Source organism: Canis lupus, chromosome 20 (assembly GCF_003254725.2).
Source record: "Canis lupus dingo isolate Sandy chromosome 20, ASM325472v2, whole genome shotgun sequence".
Taxonomy (NCBI): Eukaryota; Metazoa; Chordata; class Mammalia; order Carnivora; family Canidae; genus Canis; species Canis lupus.
The window spans coordinates 9,303,186-9,318,648 of NC_064262.1; the positions used below are offsets into that span (position 1 = coordinate 9,303,186).

Genomic DNA, 15,463 nt, shown 5'->3' on the forward strand with positions numbered 1-15,463 from the left:
TAGACTCAAGCTTTCCTGAAAGGAAGAAAATATCTGTATAGGTAGGGGGTGGGAATGGTTGAGTGTATGGTATTGATCATTCTTGCTCAAAAACTCTATGGCTGTTAGACTGAAATGGCATTTGTAAACTCAGGCCAAGCTACTTGGTGCCAGTGTACCTGGTGAACTTGGTAGGCAAAATGCATCTTGGCCAAATTGGAAGTTATTCACTGGTTCCATGTTGATATAAACCTCTCATGGCCTTTTCCTTCAAACCCCAACAAGAAGTCACAGACACATAAAGCAGGATGTCTCAGAGTATTGGGGCCAGCTGAAATTCATTGCAAAGGCTACTTTTGGGCTTCTGCCAGGAGATCTTTATTGGGAATGACTCCTGTAAAGAGTGGTGGGAGAAAGAGACAGGCAGTGGGGAGGGTCATCGATGTGCCCAGTGGTCAGATGAGCTCCAGGCATTATGGCATTTTCTCTTTGTTTGTTTCTTTTAGGACTCCAACAGCAAGGGATCTTCCGAGTGCCAGGATCTCAGGTCGAAGTCAATGACATAAAAAATTCCTTTGAGAGAGGTAGGTGCAGAGTCACCATCTCCAGCTTGTGTCCATAGGAAGCCAGGATGGATGTTGACGTGTGTCTTAGAGCCAGCGGCGTGATGGAGCTGGCTTGTATCCACATCTTTTTCCAACTGGATTCAGTGCCTGCCCCTTGATAGCTTGAAATCAGCCAAGGCAGGAGTATTTACACCACAGAAATTGGCAAATGCCAACATCTTTTCTTTGCCTTTTTCCATCTAAAGAGTTAGCTGTTAAGCATTTACTAGCACACATGGGCAACTCTGTCTAGTGACGTATAGTAGTTTCTGGGAAAGAGGGCTGAGTAAAGCACTTGAAATTACAATGTGAGTCTATAAATGCTGCTGTGTTTTAGAAAAGTTGGAAGAATACAGATCACACTGGGCGGCTTTTAGAATATCCTAATTCTTATTGTTTTTTTAATGCAGTATTTTGGCAGAAAAAAAAAAAAAGAAAAGAAAAAGAAAAAGAAAAATAGTCTGAGGACTCCAATCTAAACCCATTTCCCTGTAGTATATCATATCCCAATTTACAAAGCACATTCTTACCCCTCCTTCTATGTGATCTTCCTAACAGTCTTGGAAGGTATTTGGTTTGTCCCTGCTTCCTGTGCTCTGAGCAGGTCTCTCCCCCTGTTCCAGCCCTGAAATTCTCCCTCCCTATTACCCGGCTTCCTCTGGAGTGGCAGTCTCCTGAGGAAAGTCACCCCTTCACTATTTTCCTTGATTCCATCCAAGGTCTAGCTCTAGAGTGGAAGAACCAACTCTGTCAGCCCCAAGCAGTCAATGCCACAGACCTCCATAGCCCTTGGCACTCTGGCTTTGAACCGGGTTTAAAGAGCAGGATTTGGGGGGATCCCTGGGTGGCGCAGCAGTTTAGTGCCTGCTTTTGGCCCAGGGCGCGATCCTGGAGACCCGGGATCGAATCCTACATCGGGCTCCCGGTGCATGGAGCCTGCTTCTCCCTCTGCCTATGTCTCTGCCTCTCTCTCTCTCTCTGTCTCTCTCTGTGACTATCATAAATAAATAAAAATTTTTAAAAAATTAAAAAAAAAAAAAAAGAGCAGGATTTGGCTGGTTGTGGTGCCTGGTGGCCTCCTAATGTCCTGTGGAGCTTCTGTTTTGGAGTTTGCTCTAGGATTTTGGGCACTTAGAACCAGAGAGCCCCAGAACTTCCCTGTTCCAAACTCTTACTTGTGCATTTCTTGTCCTCACAATGAGCAGGCTTCACTGAGCCCTACACTGCGCTGGGTAATGGACTAGGGCCTAGAAATGCAAGGGGAATAGAAGACAGCCATGACTAGCAGGGAGCCAGTTTAGCAGACAACAGAGTAAGTACTGGGGGGGACTTCTGGCTGGCTCAGCCGTTGAGTGTCTGTCTTTGGCTTGGGTCATGAACCCACGGTCGTGGAATTGAGTCCCACATCGGACTCCCTGCATGGAGCCTGCTTCTCCCTCTGCCTCTGTCTCTGTGTGTGTGTCTCTCATGAATAAATAAATAAAATCTTTTAAAAACCAAAGAAACAAAAACAGAGTAAGTACTGGGTGGTGTGGGAACCTCTGGCCCGCTTGGATGGGGTAGGGAGGAGTAGTAAAGCCAGAGAAGTCTTCCTGGAGAAGGAAATGCCCAAGCTGAGGCTTAAAAAGTATGAGCCAGAAAAACTAGGGAAAGGTCATTCCAGACTAAGGAAACAGCATGTGTAGGAGGCCAGAAAGCATGAGGTATCTTCCATCAACCTCCCTGATGCAAGTGTCATACATCATTCCCTGAGCTTCTCTTGACAACCCTGCATAGCCCAATCCAAAGTTTTGTTCATTTCCCCCAACTCCTTAGCACACCTGCTGCCCTGTGTTCATTGTAAATGAACAGAACCATGGTCTGAAATCTTTGCTGGTTCTATCCTCTTGGGCTCATCTCCTTATACAGAATTCTTTAAATCTCTTGGGTAAGCTCACTACACAGTGCCTCTAGCCTGGCGGCTGCCCCCACCTCAAATTTCCATTTCACTGTATTCTGTAAGTAACTTTCTTATACCAGGCAGTCCAGCCCTATCTCCGCCCCAAGAGCACTGCTTTCTTTCCTTCTTGATCGTGCTTTGTAAGGTCAACACCTCTGCCACTTGCTTGGGTACCTGTTCCCAACAGGCCTCGGGTCCCCTCCGGCAGAGCCCTGTGCAGCAGGGATCACCTGACCCAAATCTCAGCTGCAAAAAATGTTTTCTGCTTTTTCTTTGCCCCAAGTATGCCATTGGCTCCTCTCTCTCTCTCCATCATTCCAGAATGAATCTCATTCTTGAGGCAGGCTTGTCTTTCTACTCCACCTGAGCCTATGGTGAACTATGGCTTATTCTTAAAAAAAAAAAATTGTTCCTGGTATGTCTCTTTTAGAAAAATCCATTCCTGGCTTGTGCCCAGATTTCCCATGTACTCTTTTCTGCTTCTTGATGTTCACCAACCAACTGCTCTAGGTTTGGCTCCTTACTCAGCTGACCCTCAGGGTCACCTCCCACCTCTCCTGCAACTGGTAGCTTCCTGCTTCCCGTGCACCCCCTTTCCTGCTGCATTTCTCTGCATCCCCGCCAACCAGATGACCAAGCCTGGGGAAGCTCAGCATTTCTCTTCTAGCCCATTCTTCTCTCCTACACGCTCTAACTTGGGACTGAATTTTCTTTCTAAACTAGCACATCATGCATTTTTCCTTTCTTCCCTTTATCTGTTAAAATGTAAGTCCCTTGGGGCACCTGGGTGGCTCAGTGGTTGAGCGTCTGCCTTCAGCTCAGACCATTTACCCGGGGGTTTTGGGATCAAGCCCTGCATCGGGCTCTCTGCAGGGAGCCTGCTTCTCCTTCTGCCTATGTCTCTGCCTCTCTCTTTGTGTCTTTCAGGAATAAATAAATAAAATCTTAGAGAAAAAAAAAAAGTAAATCCCTCAATCCCTGCAGGGTGCCTGCCTGTCCTTTGCCATTTGTTCAAAGAGATTTTGGTCTTTTTCTTCATTGGCCCCCTTCTTTCTCTCTTGAGTGAAGTTCTTGCCTACATTCCTTGTATAAGGCTGTTGAAAGGAACATAGATCTGTTTTCTTTAAGGTTCTGAAAAATTGCAACATGTAGGAATTCATTCTCGGCTTATTCCTAAACCCACTTTCTTTTACTTCTGACACAAGTCAACCAGGGTTTTAGTTGAGATGGTGATGATAATGATACGATTTTTTGCTGTCAGTAAGCCTTAAACTCATCACGCAAGTTTTGAGACATTTCTAGAAAAACGAAGGTGAAATATCACAAAAAGGCAGAAATAGAGCCATGCTTTGCTGTTGTCCCTCAGGCCAGTTTTCCTGGGAAAACTGTTTTTCCCCACTGTCCCCTTTGTAGGTAACAATGAGAGAGCTGCCAGGGGTCTCCTCTTATGTGGAGGGGAGGCTGGAAGGAGAGTCAATGGCCCTTTCACCCTGTACAGGTCAGGATAGGGTTTGGATTTGAGGCTGAAGTCATGGCATATAGGGTTTGACACATTCTAGAGCTGGGGGTTGTCATCTTGAGGGGTCTTGGAATGGCTTGGGAGGACCAGTGTTCACAGAGAATAGTCCTCGTGTGAGAGACCACCTGCAAGCTTCCTGCCATGCACCCAGTCTGGCACCAGGTTTCCTTAGAGCCTCAAAGCACACAGCACACACTGTGTTCACACTCTGCCCTGGATGCAGCCCTGCCATAGAGTCCTTGGCAGTGCCCTGGTGACCTGGCCAAGAGTGCACTGTAGGCAGGGCTGTTGGGTAACAATCCTCCCCGCTCCTCCCCAGGACATTAGCTAGCCAAGTATGAACACAACATTCTCTCAGACTTGCCTAGAATTTTAGCTGCAGTTCTCTTCCTGGAGGAAGACATCATTCCTATAAACTATCTTGCTCCTCCTGAGCTCTGGAATTCCAATTATTCCTGGAGCCAAAATGGACTTGCCTTGCAGAGAGCCAAAGGCCTAGGCTAGGAAGAGAGAATATTTGGAATATTTGGGTGGTTCCTTTTATGGAACGAGTGCTTTCCGGGAGGAAAAGCAAGAGCAAATCTGTGTGTGTGTGTGTGTGTGTGTGTGTGTGTGTGTGTGTGTGTGTGTGTGGTGTGCACATATGTAGTATATGGGTGTGTATGTAAAGTCCATATGTTGGTCATGCTTGGTGAGGGGAGCTAATATGCACTATGGAGGAAAAAAAAATCTATGTGCTTTTGAATCATGAGACCCCACAGGTAATATATGGTAATAATAGGGAAATAGCTAATTCTAGTCTAGAGTCTTTGAGCTTCTCTGGTCCTTCGGAGAGGACTCAAGGGCTGCTACAGGAACAGAGAGGGGCCTTAGGACAGAGATGTGGACCTCTCCTCCCAATTCAACTAAGACAGCTTTTTATGTGTTGAGCATTCAGAGAATCATTTTTCTTGAAAAAGACAAGGGAAAGATTGGGATTCTGCTCTGAAGGTAGAAGGAGGTAAGGAGGGAAGGAGAGAGGCATGTAAGCAGACAGACAGACATTGGTAAAAGGAAAAACGTCTCCCTGGCATTATAAGACCTGGGAGCTGTTGGTGTCTGTTTTGACTATGTGAATGTGGGCAAGTTGTTTTGCTTGTTGGGCCTCAGCTTTCTTGCGAGAGAGAATGGTGGCGTTGGAACCATGCCTTCCTGGGCGCCATGCAGGGCTCTTGTGAGGATTAAGAGAGATTGTGTGTGCGAATGTGCTTCTCACTTGAGAAGTGCTATATCAGTATAGGCAATGATTTTTTATGTTTTTTTTCCCCTCCTTCCCCACAAGGAATTCTCCTGTTCTCCTGTGGGGATATCTGAGAGGTGGACCTATGGAACATCAGGGTCAGGCCGCCATGTAGTCATTCAGGCTGAGCACAACACAGCGGGGCTCAGCCGAAGAGGGCAGGTGGGAACTGAACTCCAGTTCATGCTCTGAAGCCACAAGACCTGGCTCAGGAAAGGAGGGGCTCCCTAATTAATGTTAAAGTATGTTGGGGCTGGCAGAGGCCCTGGCAGTGACATGCATTCTTTTCCTACGGAGGTGGAGTAAAGAGATCCAAGTATGGATTTCTAGCTCTGCTCTTCACTGCTTGCCAGTCTTAGAACAGTCTGTGGGCTGTTCTGGAGAAGGAGGGAAAGCCCATGGTGCAGACATCTGTCAGCACCTCCAGGGAGGGGTTGGATTGTTCTGTGCTTCCTTTCACCTCCTCCAGTGGAAGCTGGGGGTGATCTCGCTGAGCAACTCATGATGAAATTGAAAAGTGATGCTCTCCTGAAATATCATTTTCCCTGGCCAATTGGAAAAAAAAGAAAGAAAGAAAGAAAGAAAGAAAGATTGACAGCATTCCATGGGCAGGGCTGTGGAAAAGAAGCCTCTGTTGCCAGTAGGAATATAAAATGGTACAGACCTAGTGGGGGAGAACTTGGCTCTGTCTGGTGAAACTACATATGTCTATACCCTTTGACCCACAATCCCACTTCTAGGACCTGACCAGAAAAGCACCTCCACAAAAAACAAACAAACAAACAAACAAACAAACAAACAAACAAACAAACAAAACATGCCCAAGGTTATTTGTTGTGGCAAAGTTTATAGTAGCAAAAGATTGAAAAGAAGTCAAATGTCTATAGGAGATTGGTTGACTAAATTGTGATCAATCATGAAATAAAGTACTTCGCAGCCATTTTTTTTTAAAGGAAGAACAAGGAAGATCTCTATGATACGGAGGGATTTCTCATATTTATTATGAAGCAAAGAAACCAGTGTATGTAGCAGTATCATATACTACTTATATTTTGTGTTAAAAATGAAGGGGGATAAAAAATTCTCATACATGTATTTGCTTATTTTGATGGGAAAAAAAAACCAGGGCAAACCAGAAACTGATGAAAATGGTTACATGTAAGGCATGGAGGAGAGAAGGGTAAGAGTAGGGCTTGGCTGCATGTAACTTTTTATCTGGTTTTTACTTTTGGACAATGTAAATGCTTTGTATTTTCAAAACTACAATTTTTTTAAAAAAGAATTTCTAGGAAAAAATCAATCCCTAAAATTGAATATAATTAGAAACAAGATGTGTATCAAATTCATCATCACACAGAGTAACTTTTGAACATGTGCTCTGGTCATACTTTTTAAAAGACTTTATTTATTTGAAAGAGAGAAAAATAGCAGAAGAGAGCATGAACAGGGGGCAGAGAAGGAGCAGACTCCCCGCAGAGCAGGGAGCCCAATGTGGGATCATGCCCTGAGCTGAAGGCAGATGCTTAATCTACTGAGCCACCCAGGTGCCGCTGGTCATACATTTTTAACAGCTTTATTGAGGTAGATACCATAAAGCTCACCCATTTTTATTTTTTTTTATTTTTTTATATATATATATATTTTTTTAAATTTTTATTTATTTATGATAGTCACAGAGAGAGAGAGAGAGAGAGAGGCAGAGACACAGGCAGAGGGAGAAGCAGGCTCCATGCACCGGGAGCCCGATGTGGGATTCGATCCCGGGTCTCCAGGATCGCGCCCTGGGCCAAAGGCAGGCGCTAAACCGCTGCGCCACCCAGGGATCCCGCTCACCCATTTTTAAAGTGTAAATTCAGCCGTTTATAGTATATTTACAGAATTGTCCAATCATCACCATAATCCAATTTGAGAAATTTTTCATCATCTCCCAAAAGAAACCTTGTATCCATTTGTAGTTACTCCCTATACCCCAGGCCCCCACCTTAGGCAACCACTAATGTACTTTCTATCTTTTGACCATACATCTTTAGTGGGATACATTCTGAGGACTAACCCCTATCCCCACAAAACAAAAGCAAAAGCCCTGCAAAGAAACCTTAAATTTTATGTATTAGGTTTATTGTTAGTGGTGATATTATTATTAAAATTTTAAAACTATGTTTATATATATTATAGGATAAGGCAGATACAGAAATCCATTATTAATGGAATTCAGAACCAAGATTTTCACTAAGAAAAGTGAAATACCAATATAAAATAAATGAAGGTAAAGAAAATCTTGAATTTTAAATATGAATTGGAAATAACTGTGAACTTATGAAAAAAATATGTATTCTCCTATCCACTAAAGTCTTAGAAGCTTTTTCTTAAAGATTTTATTTATATATTGATAAGAGACACAGAGACAGAGGCAGAGACACAGGCAGAGGGAGAGGCAGGCTCCCTGTGGAGAGCCCAATGTGGGACTCGATCCCGGGACCCCGGGATCACGCCCTGAGCCAAAGACAGACGCTCAACCACTGAGCCACCCAGGTGTTCCAACAAACTCTTCATAGCATTTTTATACCACTGAGCACATCTAGAACTTAGATCTTGCTTTCTAAATACCATTGTCTACAAAAAGCAAACAGAGCTTCTTGGAGAAATGTTTGATTTCAGATCTGGGTCAAGGGAAGTACAAGGTGATCCATGAACATCTTTTGTGCCAGAAAGCAAGGAAGTGCTCAGTGGAAGTCACATATAAAGGACATTTGTCCCTGGAAAAATTAGGGATAATCTGAGTATCCCAAAGAGTAGTGATGGTGATGGATTATGACAGACTAAAGTAAAAACTACAAAAGCAATTCCATAAAGATGCTAAATAACAACAACAATGATAATAATAGAAAAAGTAAGGGGGCATGCAGAAACCTCCTCTTTACGGAAGAATGCCAGCTAATAAATGTAGAATGAAAGAGCTAGAAAAATATCATTTTGCAACCCAGGATAATAATTGATTTAGGTTAAGATCGTCATTGGATGTTAAAAGCATTGGGTGAAACATGAGTACGATGGCATGCACTTAGATCATTTAGTTCTTTTCAAAAATATTTTTTACACTTATTATTACAAAGGAGAAAATAAACCTTTATAATGCAGAGATCTGGAGTTCACCCCCTTAATCCATTGATCAAACTTAGCATCACCAGTCTCAAGACAGGCTGACATTATGTGTCTTTGGATACAATAAGGTGTTCATAACATCACCCATGTACTATTCTTGCCAAAAATGTTTAACTTAAATCTAATCATGAGAGGGGTGCCTCGGTGGCTCAGTCAGTTAAGCATCTGCCTTCAGCTCAGGTCATGATCTAGCCAGAGTCCTGGGATGGAGCGTCACATTGGGCTCCTTGCTCAGCGGGGACCCTGCTTCTCCCTCTCCCTCTGACTGCTGCTCCCCCTGCTTGTGCTCTCTCTCTGTCAAATAAATGAATAAAATCTTTTTAAAAATCTAATCATGAGGAAACAAAAAAATCCATAGTGGGAAGCATCCCATAAGACAACTGGCCTAGACTCCTCAGAAGAGACATTATAAAAAAAAACTAACAATAAAAAAATGTTGGGTCCTCAAAAGACTAAGGAAACGTAACAACCAAATGAAATTTGTGCCTGTTGACTAGAGCTTAGCCTTTGAGAAAATTCTCTGAAAGACAGGACAATTGGGAATGTTTGAATGTAGGCTGTATATGAGATGGCGTTTTGGAACTATTGTTAATTTTCTTAGTGTAAAGATGTTCTGTAGCTATGTAGGAGAATATGCGCACAAGAGATGTGTCGAAGTATTTAGCAGTGATATGTCGTGGTGTCTACAAAGTACTCTCAAATCATTGAGCAATAATAAATATGAGTAAAGAGAGAAGGCAAATATGGCAAGGTGAGTGTAAGTTAATGAGCATGAGTGAAGGGTGATGGGTGTTCAGTATTTTATTTTCACAATATTTCCATTGATTTGAACATTTTTAAAATCAGTTACAGGGAGAACTCTAAACTTGTTCTATCAAGGAGGCTGTCCCGGGGCAGCCCTGGTGGTTTAGCGGTTTGGTGCTACCTTCAGCCTAGGACATGATCCTGGGGACCCGGGATCAAGTCCCACATTGGGCTCCCTGCATGGAGCCTGCTTCTCCCTCTGCCTGTGTCTCTGCCTCTCTCTCTCTCTCTCTCTCTCTCTCTCTGTGTGTGTGTGTGTGTGTCTCATGAATAATTAAATAAAATCTTTAAAAAAAAAAAAAAAAAAGAGGAGGCTGTCCCGTCTGCTGCTTCTCTGGTTCAGCCTGGACCAGGCCATCCTTCCTGATAATTGCACATTTTCCTGCCTCCTTACCAAGCTGAAATATCATCTCCTGTTTCCTCTCAGGCGAAGACCCCCTTGTGGATGATCAAAATGAGCGAGATATCAATTCAGTTGCTGGTGTTTTAAAACTGTATTTCCGAGGACTGGAAAACCCACTCTTTCCTAAGGAAAGGTTTCAAGATTTGATATCTACTATTAGTAAGTATTCCCTAGGTGGACTGGTAGAATGATGAGTTGTGTGACATACCTTTATTGAAGCTGTACTGTGGGCTCATCACTGTGTTAGGCACATGGGAGGGATGGTATGAAAGAAGCGGTATGACCCTTGTTCTCATAGAATTTAAAACCTAGTTGTAGAGATAACAAGATGGTTTATATTGGACAATGGCATGTACAGCCCTGGGTATGGAATGAGCTCAGAAGAGAAGAGGCAGACAGAAACTTGGCTTTGCAGATTGTAGCTGAGAGAGTGATATGAGCAGAGCCTTCCAAGAGTGGACACAGAGCATCCTGGGAAGAATTTGAGGACTACACTAATGGGTGTCCCAGACAGTGCATGGTGCAAGAGGCTGAAAGGGTAACAGAGCAAGAGGGGAGAAGTGCAAGGATTTGGAACTTTTCTCCTTAGGTAATAGGGAGCCATAGAGGATTTGGGAGTCAGGTCAACAACATGATAGACAAGTAAAATGGTGAAAATTAGTTGACTGTGGGCATCTTCTAATGTCACGAGCCATCCGAGTTCTCCTTGACAGGTATTTCTGTGGATGAAGGCAGGAGCCCAGTGCAGGCTGAAGTAAAGGCACCTTGACTGTAAGATACCCAAATCCAAGGCAACATTTGAGAAATTTTTAGAAATAAACTCTTAATGTTACAATATGAGAATCTTAGTATTTTAGAGTAAACTGATTTACAGAAAATTGCCACACACCCAGTATTACTAGGGATGCTTCTCACAATGATCTGAGAGGGATTTGCAGCCTGGAAAGTGCTCCAGTGGGTGGGAGGCTTCAAGCCTCTTGCCTGCCTTGTATAACAGACCTTTTCTCTACCCTGCTGCCCTCCACACTACTTCCTGCTCATCTCTCCAGATCCACTTCAAGCTCCAAAGCACCCTCAGAAATTCCAGGCCACAAAGGCCCAACCCTATCTGAGCCCATGTCACAGGCTCAGCCAATGTTTCCAGATGCTCCATTAGTCTAGTTCCTGAGCAGAGCCCTGAGTGGACCTGGATTGTTGACCTCTGGTATAAGCTCATAACATTGCATACCTTGGATCACACTTGGGAAAAAAAAATAAATCCCTTCTCAGTTCCCTCTCAAACCCTGTGATTACATGAGGGAGAAAATTTCAGAGGTCAGTTTCCCTTCTAAACAGAGAAATGGGGTCTCAGTCTCAGAAACTTTTATACAGAATATCGCCTACCTATAATTTAGTAACATTGTTTTGCTTTCATTATATCTATTTTTATGTCAGCTCCTAATTATAGTAAGTGATCCTGCTTTCTCATTTACGGAGTGAGGTAAAACTTCCTTTGTGAATAAATATATTTAAGAAAAAATGTATTTAAGTGGAGGTGGTACTAGGGTGCTGATGACTAAAGCTGAGGACACGAGCAGCCTGTAGAAAGGGTGACAGAATCAAGACAGGTCTAAGAACCTTTAGCTCTGTGGGGAGGCTTGGGCAAGGTGCCTCAGTGCCAGACTTGAAGATAGGCTAGAGTGTGCTGGGCAGAGTAGAGAAATCACCAGTGTGTGCAAAGGCCCGGGGGCAGGAAGGCCTGCTGTGGGAGGGAGATGGTGGATAAAGCAGCCTGGCACAGAGTTCCTTGGTGGGGTGCTATTGGCATTTAGGGTAGAGCAAGCCTTATTGTGGGTCCCATGCACTTCAGGACACTTGGCACCTTGACCCCTGGATCCCAAATGACAAGGGTACCCTCTAGTCACTGTGACAACCCCCAAAGAGTGCCCGGTGGTTTTGTAAATGCCCAGAGGATCACTGCCACTCCATTGGAGAAGCCTGGCTCTGTGTCATCTTCGGATACTTGGGGAGTGAGGGGCAGCAGCGGAGGTGAGGCAGGCTAGGTTGGTTGAAGCCCTGCTGTGAAAGGCCTGGGACACAGAGGAGAGATTGTGTTTTAGAAGGAACATGCTGACAGAATGTGGAGGCTGGGGCAGCCCGGGTGGCCCAGCGGTTTAGCGCTGCCTTCGGCCAAGGGCGTGATCCTGGAATCCCCGGATCGAGTCCCACGTCGGGCTCCCTGCATGGAGCCTGCTTCTCCCTCTGCCTGTGTCTCTGCCTCTCTCTCCCTCTCTCTCTATGTCTATCATAAATAAATAAAATCTTTAGAAAAAAGAAAAATGTGGAGGCTGGAGGGAGGGGCTGTGTGAGAAAAACATGTTTTCTGCTAAAGAAACTGACATAGGCGTGTGTACAGCCCTGAAGACGCACGAGAACTCCGGCAGCTGAGCCTTCGCGCCAGCTTTCCCTCCCCACAAGGCAAAGCGCTTCTCCACCAAGCCCATTTGCTGCTCCCACCCCTCACCTGACTGACAAAAATACCAGTGTCTCTCTGTCGAGGACTGACCTGAAGATGCCAAGCTCGTTGGCCAATATATAGCTCTTAGAGTTGGTTATTTATTCAACACTTGTTTCCCACCTACTATGTGCTGTGCCTGTGGTGTAGCTGGTGCTCGTAAAGAGGTTAACAAAGCATGGTCCGTGCCTCTATTCATCAGGACTCATAGGCCTCAGGTGACAGAAACTCGACTTATACTGGCTTCATCCATCAAAGAGAATGTGTTGACTCACATGCTTGCTCTGAGTGGCCAGCCCAGGGTCACAGATCAATCCCCAGAACCGAGAGAACTGGCTGCTCCTGAACCATATGGACTGATCTAGGAGCAGATGTTGGCTACCTGGCTCTCTGAGGATGAAAGACGCCCTGAGAAGCCCCTTTGTATTACAGAACTGGAGAACCCAGCTGAGAGGGTACACCAGATCCAGCAAATCCTCATCACCCTTCCCCGGGTGGTCATCGTGGTCATGAGATACCTCTTTGCTTTCCTCAACCAGTGAGTTGCTGGGCCAAGTTGGCTGGGTGGGGGGCCCCCTTTGCCTCAGTGCCGGCCTCCTTTGGGAGGGGGTGTCCTGAGGCTTTTGCAGATGCAGCTGTTCCTAAAACAGAACATGGAGCCCTCCTGGAGTTGCGTAGAGCCCTCAAACGAAAGAACTCACAGGGGGGAAGATTCACCTCTTCCAGGTGACTTGTGAGTACCTCCTTTCTTGTAGCCTCTCGCAGTATAGCGACGAGAACATGATGGATCCCTACAACCTGGCCATCTGCTTCGGGCCCACCCTCATGCACATCCCTGATGGGCAGGACCCTGTGTCCTGCCAGGCACACGTCAACGAAGTTATCAAAACCATCATCATCCATCATGAAGCCATCTTCCCCAGCCCCCGGGAGCTAGAGGGACCTGTGTATGAAAAATGCATGGCTGGAGGGGAAGAATATTGGTAAGATTCCATTCTTAATATTATTATTATCATCATCGCTGTTGTTGTTGTTGCTGTTGAACAGGAACAGTAAGAAACCCTCCGATTTTCTTACTGCTTCATAGTCTGTATTCCCATATGCATTTTTCTCATTTGAGCTTTGCTGCAGCCTTATAGGAGAGATAGTTGCATCAGCCAAGACTCTCTTTTGGTTTATAAGGAACAGAAATACAAGTCAAACTGGTTGAGCTAAGTGGGAAGTTATTGTTTTACTTTACATAACTCAAAAGTCTAGGATCATGGCTTCAGGTATAGCTGGATCCAGGAGTTCAAATATTATCATCAGGACTTGGTCCTGCAATCCCTAGCCCTTGGCTCTGCTTTCTTCTGTTTTAGCTTCAGTCTCAAGCAGTCTCCCCCTTGCTGGCTTCAGGAAGGCATCTGGTAACTCCAGATTTAGAGTACATTCTCTCAGCAGCCCCAGTAGAAAAAGGGCTGCTTCTTCCCAAGTGTCCCAACACAAATCCAAGAATTATATCCCCTTGCCGAGGCTCAGGTCTGGTCAACAAATCACACTGATGAGGAGATGTCAAGCTGTCATTAGCCAGGTGAGTCACAAACCCATCTCAGGCAGCAGGGGAGTGGATAATAATCACCACCTCAAGCCTGACAAAGTGAGTTCATGTTCTTTGACAGCTTCACGCCAGGTCAGCAATTGGTAGTTCGGCACGTTGGTGTACCTGGTGCTACACGGGGTCTTGAAAGAAAAATTTTAGAACCTAATCTAAGGGCTGACTGCTTTCCCCAGACTAAGACCTTAAAATGTAGTAAAGATGGAAATTGTTTCAAATGTGAATTCAGAACAGCAACTGACAAAGACCAGCCAAAGGGTTCCTGTTCATTCTTTATTCCCAATCCAGGACAACACAGGGCCGTGTGTTTAGGTATTCCCCATACTGCTTTCAGCTAGGTGCCTATAGGGGATTTCATCTTTTGATTATCAAAGCATTCCTGGACTCCTGAATCGCTTCAAAGAAGGGAGACATTCCATCCCCTCTGTTTTCCACCCCATCCGCCATGGAAATGTCACACCCTGCTGTCTTGTCATCACAGCTCTGTAACCTTGTTTGTGGCACCAGGAGCAAGTCTGCTCCTGTTCTGTAACAGAAACATTACGCAGCCAGCAAGTATACTCTCTGGACAAAGAGAAGCTTTTCACGCAGCATTTGCAACCATCACCAGTTCTCTTTCCTGGCTGCAATATATATAATTAGTGTTCTAGGAAGGGTCCTCAAGAGCAGTTGTACTTACCAAAGAACAGTATACAATAACCACACTTTTCTTAAGCCCGTTTATGTCCCATGAGAAAGGAAAGCTATTAATTACATTGGAGGTATTTTTGAAGCCAAAATGGGGGCTTCGGCTGAGGGTCTTACCGTAGTGGACAACATTCATTCATTCAACAAATGGACAGATGGTTGCTGAGTGTCTGTCCTAGGCCAGGCCCTGGGCAGCAGGGCAGGAGTGTAACCCAAACAAGATTAATCTCTGATGCAGGGAGCTCTGTTGGAGAAGGGAATAGGCAGTTTCAGAAGGGGGGGCTCCCTGAGCCAATGTAGTGAAGTCAGAAAGGGCTTCCTGGAGGAGATAATGACTTACCTGAGGCCTGTAGGATGAACTGGAGTCAGCCAGAAGAGGAGTGGGCAAAGAATGTTCTGGACTTGGAACATCCAGTAAAATGGAAAGTGGTTCTGTATGACTAGAGGGTTGCATTCGCCAAGGGAATGGTGAGGGAGGAGACTACGCAGGCCAGCAGGAGCTATGTTATGAAAGGTCTTAAGCCATTGTACAGAGTCTGGACCTTATCCAGGAGGCAATGGAAAATTTTTCATAATGAAATTCATATTTTCTCAAATGCCATTGCAAACGGTACCTCCTCCAAGAAGCCTTCCCTGAGCAGGTCCCCTCTGCTGTTCTTGTCTCTGCTCATTTGCTCCTATATAACACATTTCAACTTGCAGCAGTTTTATTTCCTGGCCCATGAGAGCAGAGTCTGTGCCCACTTACCCATCAGCATGTCCCTCCTACCTAGCAAAGTGCCTGGTATATATTAGGACTCCATCAATGGCTCAGTTAGAAAACTGACTAGAAGCCTCAAGAAGCTTATAATGTAGAGAAGGGTTAGTGGCTGGTGAACTTATCTCAGTGTATTAGTAACAAATTTGACAGGCCTGGATTCACTCTACTTCCTTCCATGCCTTCTGCTGGTACCACCTGGACTGGCCCGGGCTTTTGCATACAGCATCATGAGGCAGCC

The 15,463-nt window shown here is 45.0% G+C and overlaps 1 protein-coding gene across 6 annotated transcripts in view; it reads left to right on the forward strand.

Moving 5' to 3' along the window:
- The window catches only part of SRGAP3 (SLIT-ROBO Rho GTPase activating protein 3), a 253,258-nt gene that overhangs the window by 213,184 nt on the left and 24,611 nt on the right, over positions 1 to 15,463 (forward strand). For 5 of the 6 annotated variants that reach the window (XM_049098635.1, XM_025450903.3, XM_025450904.3 and 2 more), the window contains 4 exons: positions 486 to 563; positions 9,715 to 9,849; positions 12,617 to 12,722; positions 12,940 to 13,167. In XM_049098635.1, the coding sequence (XP_048954592.1) occupies positions 486 to 563; positions 9,715 to 9,849; positions 12,617 to 12,722; positions 12,940 to 13,167 (547 nt within the window). Of the gene's footprint in view, positions 1 to 485; positions 564 to 9,714; positions 9,850 to 12,616; positions 12,723 to 12,939; positions 13,168 to 15,463 lie in introns of those variants that run through there. The other variant, XR_003138371.3, reaches the window with a different exon arrangement.